The sequence below is a fragment of the Tenrec ecaudatus genome, chromosome X, assembly GCF_050624435.1.
Source record: "Tenrec ecaudatus isolate mTenEca1 chromosome X, mTenEca1.hap1, whole genome shotgun sequence".
Classification (NCBI taxonomy): Eukaryota; Metazoa; Chordata; class Mammalia; order Afrosoricida; family Tenrecidae; genus Tenrec; species Tenrec ecaudatus.
Genome location: NC_134548.1, coordinates 54,902,765 through 54,919,924, shown reverse-complemented (window position 1 = coordinate 54,919,924; position 17,160 = coordinate 54,902,765). Strand labels below are relative to the sequence as shown.

General features: G+C 44.9%; 1 protein-coding gene across 1 annotated transcript; it reads right to left on the bottom strand.

Annotated features, from left to right (window-relative positions):
* Positions 1-11,485: 11,485 nt before the first annotated feature.
* GATA1 (GATA binding protein 1) lies at positions 11,486-15,743 on the bottom strand. The gene is made up of 5 exons (XM_075539474.1): positions 15,530-15,743; positions 14,008-14,385; positions 13,760-13,905; positions 12,472-12,597; positions 11,486-11,857 (listed from the first exon to the last, which is right to left on the bottom strand). Exons 1-5 carry the CDS (start codon positions 15,741-15,743, stop codon positions 11,486-11,488), a joined length of 1,236 nt encoding a protein of 411 aa, XP_075395589.1.
* Between the last annotated feature and the right edge of the window lie 1,417 nt (positions 15,744-17,160).

Genomic DNA, 17,160 nt, shown 5'->3' with positions numbered 1-17,160 from the left:
TCGGCTAGCTGGTAAAATAGTGTGGAAATAGGTGGTGGAGCGGAGGGATCTGAGTGGGAGGAAGGATCCCTAAGGCTAGCAAGTGTTATTTGTCATTGTTTAGCCACTACTCGATGAGGTAGTACCCATTATTAACGCTTCTTTACAAATAGGAAACTGAGGTTACGGGTCTTGGTCATGTGACCCTGGACATGCCACCGAACATCTCTGCTACAGCTTCCTCATATGGAAAATTGTGATATTAATAGTGCCTGGCCCTAGAATGGACGTGTGTGTGCGCAACGGCGGCGGCGGTGCTTTTTGTTGTTTGCTTGTTTATGGTTGGCAGCTCTCTCTATTTACCCCCAACCACTGGGTAACCTCTGCTCCCAAGCTGTAATAGAAAATGCATGTGACTGCATGGTAGGGGGAGTTGCCCCTGCCCTCCTGCTCCCTCCCACCCAAGACTAAATATCAGCTCTGTAGGAGGCCGGTTTGTCCTAATCTCCCTCTAGTTCTCCACCATTTCCTACCGGGCTGCAGGCTGGGCCCTGAGAGATAAGCGGTATGGGGTTCAGCATCGCTGACTAACAAACAAGATTGACACCACCACCACCACCCTGTAGCAGAGCCATCTGACCTTGAAGACCTCACTTCCAGCCTTTTCTTCTCTTCCACTGCTTTCCTATCCAAATATGTCTTTAGGGCTCGTAATAGTCGGTCACAAAATTAGGCCTTTAAACTTCCACATACACCAAGGAAAATATACATACAAGGATGCACACTAGAAGGCAGTCTGAGGTGAAGCCTGCAAAATTAAGAGTAGACTGGTCAAGGCCCAATATTCTGTACAGTCAAGAGAAAGGTTCCCATTGAGCAGTGAGTGGCTGGCAAACTTTTCCTATAAAAGTCCAGGGTTTAGGCTTTTTGTGGACCACAGAAGGTCTCAATGATCCGTCCCTTTCCCCACTGTTCGCAACCCTTTAAAGATGGGAAAGCAGGTTACAGGCTGGCATTGCCTGCAGTATACAGTTTACTAGCCCTGCTACAGAGTGTCAGCCCTGTATGCTTTCCTTACTGGCTGGGATTCTTTCATAGGTGCAAGCACAGGGCCAGGTCACTTCTAGGTCAGGCAAACACACCTGGACAGGGAGAGCACACACACACACACAACAACAACAACAAATTCACTACTACTGAGTCAATTCTGACACATAGCAACCCTGTAGGGCAGAGTAGGACTGCCCTGTGTGTTTCTGAGCCTGTAACTCTTTACGGGAGCCAAAACTTCATCTTTCTCCTAAGGTGGTTTCAAACTGCTGACCTTTCAGATAGCAGCCCAATGCATAACTACTATGTCATCAAGGCTCGTGGGGAGAGCATAGAGGTTCCCATAAAATAGGCATTTCTAGAGAGTTCTAAACTCGAGGTCCCTTTACAAGTTATGGGTGGGGCTAGAAGACTGCAATATGACAAGTTTCTACAAAGACATCCGGGAGTCCAACGCCACAGGTTTCTGCACAGGTTCAAAGATTACATGGTGGTTGTTGCTAAGCTCCATCCAGGTGGTTTGACTCATAGTGACCTATGTACAACAGAATGAACCACTGCTTGGTCCTCCACCAGCTTCACAATTGTTCTGATGTTTGAGCCCATTGCTGCAGCCACTGTGTCTGTCCAGTTCATTGAGGGCCTTCCTCTTTTTTACTGACCCTCTACCAAGCAGGGGTGGGGAACCTTTTCTCTACCATTTAGATATTTCTAACACCATTCTCAGGCCATACTGTTCAAACGTTTAATGAACTCACCCCTAATGTGATGACTTAGGAAAACGACGGGGCTCTCTACTCCTGTAAACAGTGACAGTCTTGGAAACTCACAGGGGCAGTTCTACCCTGTTCTATAGGGTCGCTATGAGTTGGTATCGACACGATGAGTGAGTCTTGGGTTTTAGAATGTGATGGCTAGAACTGGTGAGTCATGTGACATTAGCTGAGATTGATGATTTCTCAGGTCTTTTTTTTTCCCCCCTCAGGTCTTATATGGCACTGGGATCAGACATTCCCCAACCCTGATATAAACAGTAAGATCGGGTATTTATGTCCAGATTCAGGTAAAGAAGTTGCTATTAATTAGTATAAATATGCTAGCTGCTGTAACAAGCAATTCTGGAATCTCAGAGGCTTTAACAAAGTAATTATTCCTTGCTCACACAAAATACAATCTATATATTTGCTATATATTTACCACAATCTATATATTTGATACATGGACCAAGAAAACTTCCATTTTGTAGCTTTGCTCTCCTTTACCTCCTTAGAGTTCTTGCTATTCGGCTAGTAGATGGGAAAAAGAGAAAGAGAGAGAGAGGAGAATTATGGACAAGTTTTTATGGGCCAGGCTTAGGAGTGATGTATAACACTTCAAACACTTGATTGAAAAAAAAAAAAACACTTGATTGGCCACAACGATGTCATAAATCTACATCTAACTGCAAAACCAAACCAACCAAACCCACTGCCATTGAGTCGATTCTGATTCATAACTAGAAAAGAAGTTCAGAAAGATAGAGCAAATCCACAGATAAGGAACGGCTTTTGATTTGGCCATGAGCCCTGCTCGCCTTGTCTGCTATGGATTCTTGTGAGTCCATCAAGCTAGGTGGTCCAATGCTGGCTAGAAGTGGCTGTTGAACATTTGAAGTATAGCTAGTCTAAATTGACATGTGCTGTCAGTGTACAATTCACACTGGATATTGAAGTCTCACTATAGAAATGTAAATATTTGATTTTATATTGGTTGCATGTTGAAATGATAACATTTGGATTTATAATGATAATGTTTGAAGACATTTAAAGTAAATATATGATTTAAGTCCATTTCACTGGTCCTTTTCACATTTTTTTAATGTGGCTACCTAAAAAGTTTAAATCACACATGTGACATTATATGTCTTTTATTTCCATAATCCCATTTTCTTTATTTATGGGAAAATTTTCTTTAGACAGTTTGTTACTCCAACTGTTTTCACATGTACAATGTATTTCATTCAGGATAACATTTTTCAAGGTACATTTCATGTGATTGCATATATCAGATCCTTATGATTAATAATACCTTTGAGTTTAGGGGTTAGAAGGATAGTCATAAGCAATTTATACATATGAATAATAGTATAATGGATAGTGTACTAAGTTATCCACTCTTGGATATATGTTTTTGGTCTGCCTCTGGGTCCCCTTAGAGACCTTTTTGTTAATTTATGGTAGCAAATCTTATCGATCATCTCCCTGGAGCATAAGGATCTTCTGTTAATATTGTCATTGACTAGTTAATGGTACTAATTTTTAAAAATCATTTTATTGGGGCTCTTACAGCTCTTATAACATTCAATATATCAATTGTTTCAAGCATATTTGTACATATGCTGCCATCATCGTTTTCTAAACATTTGCTTTCTATTTGAGCCCTTGGTATCAACTCCTCTTTTTGCCCTCCCTCCCTTCTCCCCTACTCATGATCCCTTGATAAATTATAAATTATTACTGTTTTTATATCTTACACTGACCACTGTTTCCCTTCATCCATGTTTCTGTTGTTCATTCCCCCTGTGGGGGTGGTACTAATTTTTAAGACACTGTTAAGGGTGGGATATTGGGCCTGTGTAGACTGACTACATATTGCAATACCTGAATTATTCCCCTGTACAGAATAAATCCTTACGTGTCTGGAGGCTACTTACACAAACAACAGAAGTTGGTTGTCAGGCAAAATTACAATAATATTCACTGACAATGTCAATCACAGGTCTGCCGGAATAATATATATCTTATGTTAGCAAGTAGGGTATTAATGTACTGAGTCAATATTTGTCCACCAACATTGTCCACCAATGTTTCTTCAATTCTCTTGGTATAGCTGTCTTCTGCTTCTTCAAACACTCTGAACTTTTAGTCTTAAGTCCTCAAGTTACAGGTGTAGTTGAGGCAGGGTCCAGTTTACCTAGTGGTTTGGAGAGTGTTGTGTGTGCACAGAAACTCGGGCCAACATGGCTTCTTAGGTGCATATTACCAGGCATACGCCTCCGTAGGGTCCTTAAATGTATTGTTGGTCATCCTCCCACTCTCCACTTGGAAGTTGGTCCTCCCCTATTTTCTACCACAGTCATGCACTTGACTTGTGTTCGTCCAGACTTGTCTGCTCCCTTTCCCTTCTCCTCACTTGACTTTCCCATCAGTATCCCTCATCCCTCTGATAGGGATGTCTACCTTTCCAGGGCAATCTTGTCATGACTTTGCATGGCAGCCACTAGTGGGCAACATCCCTTCCCCCTCCCTTGACAATTTGATCCCAGCAGACGTGAGGAGCCATCTGCCAAATGACCTTCACAATACCTACCTGGAGAGGATGATTAGTACAAGCTGGGCTCTCTAGCAGGCTGTCTGGCTGCGCTGGCCAGCAGGCTGGATGACCTGCAAGCCTGAGGCTGCGCCAGTCCTAGTGCTTGTCTCTACAGCAATGCATTGGTACAGTATTTGTCCTTTTGTGGTTGATTAACTTCATTCAACGCAATGGTTTCCAGATCCTTCCATGTCATGAAGTGTTTCATCACTGTTTTATAGGTATGGTAGTATTCCATTGTGTATATATACCAAAGTTGTTTTTTTTCTTTTAATCCATTTGTCTGTGGATGGGTATTTAGACTGTCTCCAATTTCTTGCTATTGGAACTGTGCTGCAATGAACATGGAAGAGCATACGTCTCTTCATGATCTGCCTCTTATCTCTTTGGGGGTATATGCCCAGCAATAGTATTGCTGGGTCATATGGTATTTCTATTGCCATCTGTTTTAGGAAACGCCATATCACCACAGTGGTTGCACATATTTAGCAGCCCACCAGCAGTGTGGGAGAGTTCCAATCTCTCCACACCCTCTCCAGCATTTGTTGTTCTCAGTTTTTTCAATTGGGCTACAGTTCTGGGTGTTAGATGGTATCTCATCGTTGTTTTGACTTGCATTTCCTAGATGGCTAGTGAAGGTGAGCATTTCCTCATGTGTTTGTTTGCCATTCTGGTGGAGAATTCTCTTTAAGGTATTCTTATACTCTATAGGGATAAGGGTTTCTATACAGGATCAAGTCAGTGTTCCCTGTCTGAGGTCAAGCGAATTTCTGTTACCTGGTAAGGCAAGTGTGGGGGATAACGGATAGCGTGAGGTCGAATTAGTTTTTTCTATACCGGTTAAGATGAGATTGACCTGAGTTCAGAAGAGTGGGTTCTGAGACAGCCAGATGATCACAACTTACTCAGGACGGATATTTCTGTACAGGATCAGAGGTAGTTTCCCAGAGGGTTAGGTTAGGGATTCTTATACACCTACAGGATAGATGTTCACAGGGATTCAGATATAGATTTTTAGATTCCTATCAAGATTCACATCAAAGGTTCCTGTTGAGTTTCAGGGAAAAGTTTTCGGTACCAGCTCAAGACACCGATTCCTACTGAGAATCATGGAGTCTTGTGCAGACAATGATCCTATAGTTAGGATATTTGCTTCCTTTGAGATTCAAAGTAGTGTTTCTTCTGTTGGATCATGACAGTGGTTCCTCTACAAGATGAAGGTGGGGCCTCTGAGATAAGATGTGGGCAAGAGTTGTTATAAAAAATCAGATCAGGCCTCCCTGTTCAGGATCAGGATAGTGTTTCCAGAGAGAATGGTCAGGGTTCCCTATAAATAATAACCAGATCAAGGATTCTTATAAGTGAGGGAAATGATTTCTGTTGAAGTTTAGACAAAAATTTCTACAGAGTCAGATCAGAGGTTCCTGTATAATGATAAGGAAAGGTTTCCTGAACAAAGGAACACCCCAATAAAATATGAGCATTACTCAGTTTGCCTGGAGGCTGCCTCATCCAAATAATCTAGTATTTGTGTGACCATGGGAAGATAGTCATCAGATCTGAGCCTCCTTCTTTCATTAATAAGATGAATATGAGTGTACTTTCTGCTGTTTGTTTCCCTCCCCAAAGTGTCAAGGAACAAAAGCAACCTCCTAGTCAGTCTCAGGAAATGGTGCTGCCTATTGTCATAAGTACTGAGGGGAGGGGAGGGCCTAAGCCAGGAGTTCTGGCTCCATGACTCTGTCCCTTGCTGTGTGGCCTCTGAGTCGATCTGGTTAGGAAATTATCTAGCTCTGAGTATGTTTCCATATAATTTTTTATTTAATTGGAAGGCAGTCTCCACTATGGGTGGAGCAACTCACCCAGGTGAGTCCGTGTGTTGGGGAGGGATTTGGCATTATGGGGAGCTCCACATCTACTAAAGTCTAAATATTAACTCCAAAGCCTCTTTTGTCCTTCACAGTCTCCTCCTCTCTCTACTGATTCCTACAGGGCAGCAGGCTAAATGGTGGGGTGGGGGGGCCACAGTGCCAAGAAGTGAGTGGCAGAAAGAGGAACTGACAACAGTCCTGCACAGCCCTTCTGATCACCACAAAGGCTCCACTTTCAGCCCCACCCCTTCCCTCTTTTCCTTTCCTAAACCTGTCTTTTGTCTCTTGGGTGATGGTCTCTAATTTGCACCGACTGAAGTTATACATACCGATACCTCCACAAATAAATGTTCACATAGTCAGCCATTCAGAGATGTTCATTGTGCACATGAACACGCAGACAGGCTTGCAGAGAAATACTGCCATTACCAGACACATAGATCCTCACGCCATACTGCTACGTAACTGCACACGTCCTACCCACTTCTTGTTCAACCTTCTAAAACTGTATAGTGACCATCTTCTTGTGCCACGTTGTGTGGGATAATAAAGAGACTTTTCCCCAGCTTTGTCTCCCCCAAAGACATGTCAAACATTAGGGGCTTTTGCCAGCATATGGGGGGAGGTCAGATGCTTACTGACAGCCTCCCGAAAGGCTCAGACGCCAGACTACGGTAGGCCCGCTCCTGCTGTTAAGGACAATGGACATGCCTGCAGTCATGGATTTGGTTTTGAACCAGTAAACCTACTAGTTAGATAGCCTTAATTGTTATGGAAATCTCTGCTTCCAGCTCTCAGAGAATTAAGAAAGCTAACTAACTCAGGATGATTTACAGGACCGAAAAAAATCTTAATAAATTTGTTCAGCTGTTCTTGAAGTAACTTACCAAACAGACAGTTTTTTCTCCAAGTTTACTAATAAGTTTACAGGCTCTTTACACTGTATGATTTTACAATTTTGCAATATTCTGTCTCGATTAACTTCACTCATTCCTTCCATGCTAGATTTAGGGGAAGTTAATGGGCGGGTCTTAGGCCCTTGTGGATGCCCTAAGAAAATGACCCCAAAGCCAGATTTGCAAGACCTTTTCCCTTCAATTTCTAATTCCATGTGGGGGCACTGTTGTTTCCCCACAACAGCATTCCAAAAGACCCCTTGGTTTAAAAGGGTGGTCAGGACTTAAGTACACTTTCCTGATAGGTATACATTTTTACTCTAGAAATTCAAGGAAGCAAAAATTGGCTTAAGCTTTCTTTATAAGTCATGGTATATCAGATTTTATTACTGCCTTAATTTCTTCATAACTCTGATCAATAATTCCAGCAACAATCCAAACACCTTGAGAATTTAGGTTGGACTTTTCCTAATAAACATCCCATAGTTCTTTTAGATAGCGGACCCAATTACCGCTCTTAATAATTTCTGACTTAATCACAGCTTTTGGCTTTTCCTTACAACTTGATCAATTCCAGTATCAATTTGAATTCCCTATTTAGTTTAAATCTTCCTGAGAGAAACTGTAATACTCTTTCAATAAGAGGCTCCTGCTTTTTAGAATCAACAAACTGCTGTGAGGGCTTCTGCGCGTTTTCTTGGTTTATCAAACTCACAGGTCTCAGAACAGAGGCTGGGCTTTTGCAAGTTTGGCTAGGTCAGGTCTCTTGCTGTGAGATTGGGGGATACCTGCAGTTTCTCTCTAAGATCTTCTTTGCTCTGGCAGGCAGATATTTTGCCTGTTGTGCTCTGCTGGGTGGGGTCTGTATCAAGCTCCTTCCTCTATTACCTGCACTCCATTCAAGGGGCTCAGAGTACGCCCCGCTACACGTTTTTTGGCTGGGCGTTACTTCAAGGTAAATGTCCTCTATTGCTAAACTTTGAATGACCACGCTCTGCCTAGTGACTACCTCTCTTGCAGCAGGAGCAAAATCCAGTTTCCTTGGACTCTTTCCCTGGGTCTTTCCCCCTGTGAATTGTCCTGTTCTTTTGTGATATCTGCCTGCAGTCTCTCTGGTAATGTCCCTCTGCTCCACATGTAAAGCATCTTCCTTTGGGTCTGGTGTAACTTGCCAAAGCAGCAGCCATGAGCTTGCCTTGTGCTCATCTGACCCTACATTCCTGCATAGCCTGATATAATCTAACAGCGTGCTCTGTTCCTTGAAAGGGCATATGGCAGCTTGACATGATATATTCGAGTTCTCAAATGCTAATGTACGAATAAGATTATCCGCTGCCCCTGCCCCTTTGTCCACCACATTCTGGTGGACAGCATCCTACAACCTGGATATAAAGTCTATGTAAGGCTCATCATTCCTTTGCTCTACTGTTGTGTAACTTGGCCATCTGCTTCCTGATGGTATTAATTTCTCCTAGGCCTTTAGACAGACTTCCCATACCTGTGTGAAAGTCTGCTCATCAAAGTTTAATTATGCCTCAATTGTGATGTAATGCTCATCTCCTAGCAGCTGATGAACCCCTATATCTATGTCCTCTTCTGCATTTTTGCGTGCTCGTGCAAGGGCTGCTTCGTTCCATAGCATTTAATATTGCAAAGATTCTGAAGGGGAAAAACACATTTTCATCAAAGCTTTACAGTCTGCCAGGATCCACTATTCCATTTCTGCCATAGGTTTGACCATACCAGTTACAATTGGTGAATCTGGACCATAACTAAATACTGCTTATTTGAGATCTTGCAGTAGCTTAAAGGGAAAGACAGTATATCACCGTTCTTGATTCCCTTCCGGGGTGCTGCTTGTCGGGCTCCCTGTCTATAATTCTAATGGGATAAGCCATTCTGAATTCTAAGTCTGCTTCTTGAGCTATTCTCTTCTCCACAGTGAGAGCAAAGGTGCTTTCCTACTTCCTGACTTTGCCTCTCACTTTCTAGGTTAAATCTCTATTTGCATTTCTTTGGATTTAATCTCTTCTCTTCCAGCACTGGCTTGCTTGTTGTTATTGTGATTCCCTGTGCTATACTCTGCTATCTCCTGATTCAAACTTTGTTTTCTCAGCTATGCCTAAAATCTTCTCTTCTGCCTGATGATACTCATTCTACCTGTTTCTCACCTGATTTAAGTCTGTGTAGATTAGAGGCTTCTCACTTCTCTGTTGGTCTTGTGCCTTCTCTCTCTCACCCTGCAGCGGCTCCAACACTGCTTTAATCTGCACCCACAGCTCCTAGGTCTCCATGGGTATGCTCTGTCCTTCCCTGTGAGCTTTTCTTAAATTAATGGCTCCCTTGTCCCAGATCTCCGTATCCAAGTCTCCTGACCCCTGAAAAGAAGGATTAAATTTCTTTACCACTTTAAGAAACTTTCATTGTCTTATTCCTTACCACTACATTTTGTTTCTTCAAGAGGTGGCAAAGAGTGATACCGTGCTCTGTATCCTTGCTCTTTGCCTGACCCATATCTCATCGGACTAAAAAACAAAACAAAACAAAAAAACTCTAAAAAAGTTTTTCCTGATTCACCCTTACTGTCTGATGGATGAGGCTGTACAATTGTTACATGGGGTTTAACTCCAAAGAGTTCTTTTCCTACAGGGCCACACGTAATGGGCGCCATATGTCAGGGTATGTGCCCTAACACATCATCACACGTCCGGTAGGCGCAGTTGTACAGTGATAATAAATAAAGATTATAGTAGAGTCTTAAAGAGCATGAGAAATAGAAGAGAGAGAAAAATAATGTAGTCAGACACATTTCATGGTTTTTTGAGTGTATTTTTAAGTGTTTTTTAGTCCGTGTGAACACATGGTTGATTCAATCTCCCTATAGAAGTAGACTCTATTGACTCCATTTCTTTCCACTGTGGCATCCAATCCCTCTCTTACCTTCCTCCAATAGCAGATGTGCATAGGGGGACTTTATCCCTCATGCCTGACTTCAAAATGTTTACCATAAGCCTGAATTTTTGGCTATATTAATTGGATCACTACATTTTCCCTTGACAGCTCTCATTGTATAAAAAATAACCATGTTACCCATGTGGCTCTTTTGAATTTTATATATAAAACAAAATGGGGAATTATGGGATTATAAAGATAATTTTCCCCAGTTTTGTCTCTCCCAGAAACATGCCAAACATTAGGGGCCTTTTGCTAGCATATATGGGTAGGTCAGATGCTTACAGACAGCCTCCTTAAAGGCAATCAGTCACCAGACTAAGGTAGGTCCCACTCCCTGCTGTTAAGGACAGTGGACAGGCCTTCAGTCATGGATTTGGTTCCTGTAGGTGGAGTTCACACCCAACCGATAATAGTTTCTATCAGTTGAGTCAGGGAACAGGTCAAACCGGCTCAGTGACATCCAAGTTAAACTGCCATCCTGAATCTAGGATCCGTCCATCCTGCCACATGTATATCCCCAATCCCTCCTCTTCGTATTGTGTGGATACCCCTAGACCACCCCCTTCCATTACTGTATTACGTATAGCACAACCCTTTCCTGTGACGTAGGTCTTCACCTGTAATTAGGGGCTTGCATGTTCCAGAGAATATAAAAGCCTTGGTTAGCATTGACTATCTCTCTCCATGTGGACCACCAAGTAAGGCTGAGGTGAGCATTGCTACCACTAAATGTGTCTGACGCCATTATTTCTCTCTTCTATCTCTCATGCTCTTTATGACTTTACTATAATCTTTACTTATTATCGCTGTACAATTGCGCCTACTGGACCTGTGATGATGTGTTAGGGCAGGTATCCTGACAACGCTGTCTCAAAGATAATCCAGGGCCATGCGTGATCACACTAGTACAACTGTGCATGTTCCTTCAGCACAGCCCCTTAGGTGCTCTTCTCTGCCCTGTCTCTTGCAGTCACACTGTGCTTGCAGTCACACACAGTCACAACCAGTCAGGACATGCTGCCTCTCACCCTGATGTATGGATGTTCATATCATGGTATACAACCTGTATGCTGCCACACACAGTTTTGCACCGACATGTCATGCAGTGTCACAGAGGAGTCTACAGCCTCCAAGGCACCAAGGAGACCTCCATTACACCTTACAGCCACAGATTGTCATTAAATAATTACAGACGATGACATACACACCACCTAACACGGTGATTCATTTGTCACACATGGAGTCACACATCCAGTTTCAGAACTTAGGTGGTTTTATTGTACAAAAGCTTGGAAGGTGTCTGGGGCCCAGTGGCTGGGTTGTAAAGACTGCAACAAGCTACAACAGCTGTTCTTAAATGGGGTGAGGACACCACCCCTGCCCTCATGAGTTCAGTGGAGCCACCACAGTGGCAGTGGTGGTGGGGGGCATGGGACCTGCGGGGAAAGAGCCTGTGGGTGAGCCCAGCAAGGGTCCTGGAAAAGGCATAAGGTGACTAACAGGCCCCGAAAGCACCATGGGGCCCAGACCTTGGTAAAGATGGGCAGTACCAGGTGGGCCCAAAGTTAAGCCTGAGGCTACCTCCCCACAATTCCCACTACCACTGCCCCCAGCCACCACCATGAAACCACCAGCTGGTCCTTCAGCTGCTCCTGTGCCTCCCAGACCCGATCCTCTTTTCTTTTTCCCTTTTCCAGATGCCTTGCGATTTCGAGTCTGAATACCATCCTTCCTCATGGTCAATGGCCGGTTCACCTGTTAAAAATGAGACCCTGGGTGTTTCCCAACTCCAGACCTTTACCTTTCTATGTCTCTACTAGACATACCCCTCCACCCACTTTTTTATGAATAGGGACTTGGCTCAAGGAATAGGTACAGGTATTTTTTTCTAAGGAATCCTGATATTGTGAGGTCTTGCATTTAGAAAAGCCTCCAAGGATAATAGGAGCTGTCCAAGGTCTAAGGCAGGGAAGTAGAAATTACCTGATGACTGAAGGGGGGGGGAAGAAAGAAGCTGGAAGGAGATAGGAGACAGAGAAGGAAGAAGTGAGCAGAAGAGAGGAATAAAAGGAAGGAGTGGAAGAGAGAAAGGAGGTGAAGAAGGGTGAAACAGGAGGACTAAAAGAGAAGGCAGGAGGAAGGAGGAGAATAAAAGAAAGGGAAGTAATAGGGAAGGGGGAAAGCAAAAGAAGGGGAGCAAAAAAAGTAAAGGGAGAAAGAAGAGGGGAGTAGGGGTTATGAGAGTAAGAGAAGGTTCAGGGTAGAGCTAGAGAAGAATGAGGAGGGTAAGATGGTGTGAGGACAGGGTTTCTATATGGTGTGAGGACAGGAAAGTCAGAGAAGGGAGATTTAGAGGGATAGGATCTCACTTGATGTAGCTTGTAGTAGAGGCCACAGGCATTACACACAGGGTCCCCACTGGCATTTCTCCGCCACAGTGTCGTAGTTGTTGTCTGGCAGTTGGTGCACTGGGTGCCTGCCCGTTTGCTGACAATCTAGGAGATGAGAGGATGTGATAAAAATGGAAGTAGGGGACAGGGGGCTCACAGAGTATGTCAGGATAACTCAAGAGATGAGGGTCAAGTTGAAGGCAGGGCTCCTGTACAGGATGAGGATGGGTATTTACAGGCTGTTGACTATAGATTCTATATGAAATGCAGTTGAGACTTCCTGTATGGGATAAGGATTTTTTTTTTTTTTGTATAAGAGTCTACATATCATTGGCTCTCAACTTTGCACATCAGGATCATTTGGGGAGTTTTTAAAATCCTGATGCTCGGGGAACTGATTACAAGAATCTACGTATAGCCTCCTCCCTGGGGAGGGACAGCAGAGAAGAAGGCGGGGGAGACGTCAGACAGTGTAATATATGAAAAATTAATAATTATTTATGAATGATGAAGGGTGCATGAGGTAGGGGGAGTGGGGAGGGAGGGGGAAAATGAGCAGCAGATATTAAGGGCTCAAGTAGAAAGCAAATGTTTTGAGAATGATGATGGCAACAAATGTACATATGTTCTTGACACAATGGATGTATGTAGGTATGGATTGTGATAAGAATTGTACGAGCTCCCAATAAAATGATTTTTAAAATCCTGATGCTCAGACAGTACTCAAGTACAATTAAATCAGTATATCTAGGAGAGGAGCTGGAGGAGCTAGTTATTTTGAAGTGCTCCAAAGAGGATTTGACTGTGAAGAAAAGGATAAAATTACTGTTGTACAGAGTACAGACAGCCTTCTGCATGATTTAAGGATAAGGATTCCCGTTTGAAGCCTCAAAGGGTTGAAGATAGGAGTTCCTGTACACACCTGGGTTCCTGTATTGGCTAAAGACAGGCATTCCAATAGGAGGACAGAGGTTCCGATACAGAGCAAAGATAAGGTTTTTCTGTATAGGGTGAGGACCGAGATTCCTGTTTGAGAGAAAGGCGGGGATTTCTACGCAAGATGACAGGAAGTTTTGTCTGTATGTGACAAGGGCATAGATTTCTGTGTGGTAATAGGAAAGAGGGGTGGGCAGCTGATCCCTGTAAGTGTGATGGCAAAGCATGATGGCATTAAGTATAATGTGAGGTTAGGGAGTCCCACAGAGCATGACAGTGGACAGAGTAAGAATAGTTCCCGCATAGAGTAGGGACAGGCCCAGGGTCTTACCAGACGCTTCTTGGGCCGGATGAGGGGCCTGTTCTGCCCATTCATCTTGTGATAGAGGCCACAGGCATTGCATAGATAGTGGCCCGTCCTGTCCCTCCGCCACAATGGAGTGGCTGTTGCTCCACAGTTCACACACTCCCTGGCCTCTGGTGGGGTGGGTAGAGAGGAAGAGGGAGTCAGGCTCAGCTCAACTTTGCCTTGGACCATGCCCCCACCTCATCCTCCCTGTCCCTTTTTGAGAATCTCACCACAGGGCGGAAGGGGCAGAGTTCCACGAAGCTTGGGGGAGGAATAGGTCCCTGGAGTAAGGGGGCTCCCAGTGGGGGAGAAAAATGTACTGGAAAAATCAGGGCCCCCATAAGCACCAGTGGGGACCGAGAGGGATGAAGGCAGTGCAGGCCCCAAGGTCAAGAGGTCTGGACTCAGCCGCTCTGTCTTTAAGGTCTCTAGGAAGCTGGTGCTGCCTTTCCCATCAGGATCATCAGGGACTTGGGGAGGGGAGCTCTCACGGCTAGGACACACAGTTGAGGCAGGGTAGAGCCCCGTCTTGCCATAGGCCCAGCCAGCGTATGGTGAAGCTCCTGGAATCCCCTCCATACAGTTGAGCAATGGGTACACCTGAAAGACTGTTGGAGAATGGTTACCAGAAGGAAGGAGGAGAGTAGAGGAGAGATCAGTCTTGGGTCACCCATTCCCACTCCAGAGTGCAGTGGTGTCTAACAGCCCCAATACGGTGGTGAAGTTTCCAGCCTTCCCACAGGTTACTAGAACAGTTGACAACCACTCGGTGACTCTTAAATCTTACCCTCCACTGGTCACTCTTGCAATTTCAATAATCCAGCGGTTCTCAACCTGTGGGTCACGACCTCTTTGGTGGGTAGAATGACCCTTTCACAGGGGTTGCCTGATTCATAGCAGTAGCAAAATTACAGTTATGAAGTAGCAACGAAAGTAATTTTATGCCCCCCCCCACTATCATGATCCCAATTCTACCTTACAAATCCCGCTAGACCAGATGATGTACACTGGTATAGATAGGAATTGGAAACAGGGAATCCAGGGTGGATGATCCCTTCAGGACCAGTGGTGAGAGTGACGATACCGGGAGAGTGGAGGGAAGGTGGGGTAGAAAGGGGGAACTGATTACAAAGATCTATATACAACCTCCTCCCTGAGGGGAGATATCGGACAGTGTAAGATGTGACAAAAAAATAATAATGTACAAATTATCAAAGGTTCATGAGGGAAGGGGCAGTGGGGAGAGAGGGGAAAAATCAGGAGCTGATACCAAGGCTTAAATAGAAAGCAAATGGTTTGAGAATGATGAGGGCAACAAATGTACAAATGTGCTTGACATACAATGAATGGATGAATAGATTGTGATAAGAGTTGTATGAGCCCCCAATAAAATGATTTTTAAAAAATTTTATGTTTGGGGTAGGGGGGGTCAGCACAACATGAGGAACTGTATTAAAGGGTCACAACATTAGGAAGGTTAAGAACCACTGCAATAACCTCTAAGGATTTTCTAACGGGCATTGAGAATGATTGTTACAATTTGGAATTCCACTTGACAAGTTGGATAGCCACCACAGGCTTTGAATATTGCTTCTCAATATAGCTACCCTAATATGGCAGGTTGAAGAATATGGGGATTCTCAGGTCTGGGCTTAAACTAGGGGGAGTGATCAGCACATGTATATGGATAGTTTCTAGCCAGGCAACCCCAACAGCATCTAACCAATACCTAGATGGTCATCTAACAGTTACCTGGGGAATGCCTGTAGGCTTCAGCATCCCTGTAGTAGGCCAGTGCAGCTGCAGCAGCAGAGGCGGTGCCCGTGGAGGAGGCTGCTACATCCAAACCTTCAGGCCCAGAAGGAAAGAAGACCCCAGCCTCTGGTGCTGAAGACACTAGGGCAGGATCCACAAACTGGGGCAGGGACTCTGAGGTCCCCAGGGCTCCCAGGCCAGGGAACTCCATGGGGCCTCTGGAGGTTAACCTATGAGGATAGGGTGAGGTTCAGACACAGAAATCTTCCTCTCATCTTTTCCCGCCTCCTTCCCTTCTTTCTTCCTCTCTCCCCCTCTCCTTTCATTCCCCGTATTCTTTCTCTCCATCTGCCTGTGACTCCCTTCCTCCTCTTCTTCCTTTCTCTCCTCCCTTTTCATTCTTCCTCTATCTCTCCCTGGTCTTCCAGCACATCCTTTCAGGGACCATCCTGCCCCTTGTCTCCTCTTTCCACACAGACTCTCCTCGGCTTCTTGCTTCTCTATACCCCTTCCCTCCTCTTTCTTCTCCTCTTGGTTCTCTCTCACATTTCCTCTGTTGTTCTTCATCTTCCACTTCTTGTCCTCCTTGATCACCTCCCCCCCTCCCTTTATGCCATCTCTCCTCCCAACTATTCTCCCTGCTTTTCTTACCCATCTTCTCCTTTTCCTTCTCGCCTCTCCAGGCCTTCTTTCCCATTCACTCCCCTCCTATCCTTTCTCGTCCTCTACCTTCTTGTTGCCTCTTCTTTTCCTGCCCCTTCTTGTCCTCCTTCTTCTCCTCCGTTTACTTGCCTTTCCTTCTCCACGCCCCCCCCCCCCAACTTTCCTTTGCCTTGTCTGACTCCCCTTCTCCTTTTGCACCTACCTCATCTCCATCTTCCCCTTCCGCCACCCCCTTTGTTCATGCTAGTCCTTTTCTCCCTCCTCTTGCCCCTTTCCCTTCCCCTTCTCCTGTTCCCCTCGTCCTCTCCTCCTCTTTTCTGCTCCTTTTCTTTCTGCATCATCTTCTCCCCACCTCTTTCTCTACTTCCTCTTCTTATTTTGCCCCTCCCCCATAGGCACCCCCTTCCTTCTTCAGAACAGTTGAGGTGGGGGAGTAGTGTATATCTAGGGTCCCTTGAGCCCCTTCATCATCCCCTCTGAGTCTTTGGGGTTCACCTTCCCATACTCCTCAACTTCATTCCTATCTCTTACATCTTGCCCTCTGGCTTTCTCAGAAACCCCATGGTTTCCGGTTTGACTCCCCTCCCCCACCTCTGTTGGGTCTACAGACAGGGGCCCCCTTAGTTCCTCCCTGCTCCACAGGGGGGGGTCAGTATCCCCCACTGCTTATCTCTACCATCCCCGCCCAACTTTTGAAATTACCCCAAGACCACTGGTTTCCTCCAAGAGGGCAAGGTGGGAGGTGTTCCCTCTAACCCTATCTTCTCCTCTGCCATAATACTGTTCAGGCTCCTTCAGTGCTCGCCTTTCCTAGGCCTCAGTTTCCCCAGTTACCAGAGAGGAGGTGGCGGCAGGGGCTGTGCTGAGTCCCGTGAGACTGCAGTTTGCTTTCTGCGACATTTCCTCTGACTTTCTAGCTCTCTCTTCATGACGCCTTCTTGTTTCTTCTCCCAATCTGGCTCTGT

Bases quoted from the DNA above. Each gene is read 5' to 3' on its own strand.
- GATA1 (XM_075539474.1), bottom strand. From the start codon at position 15,743: ATGGAGTTCCCTGGCCTGGGAGCCCTGGGGACCTCAGAGTCCCTGCCC. The intron at 13,906-14,007 runs GTGAGATTCTCA...CCACCCCACCAG, and splicing joins TCTGCCCCTTCCGCCCTGTG to AGGCCAGGGAGTGTGTGAAC. The intron at 12,598-13,759 runs GTAAGACCCTGG...CTCATCTCCTAG, and splicing joins TCCGGCCCAAGAAGCGTCTG to ATTGTCAGCAAACGGGCAGG.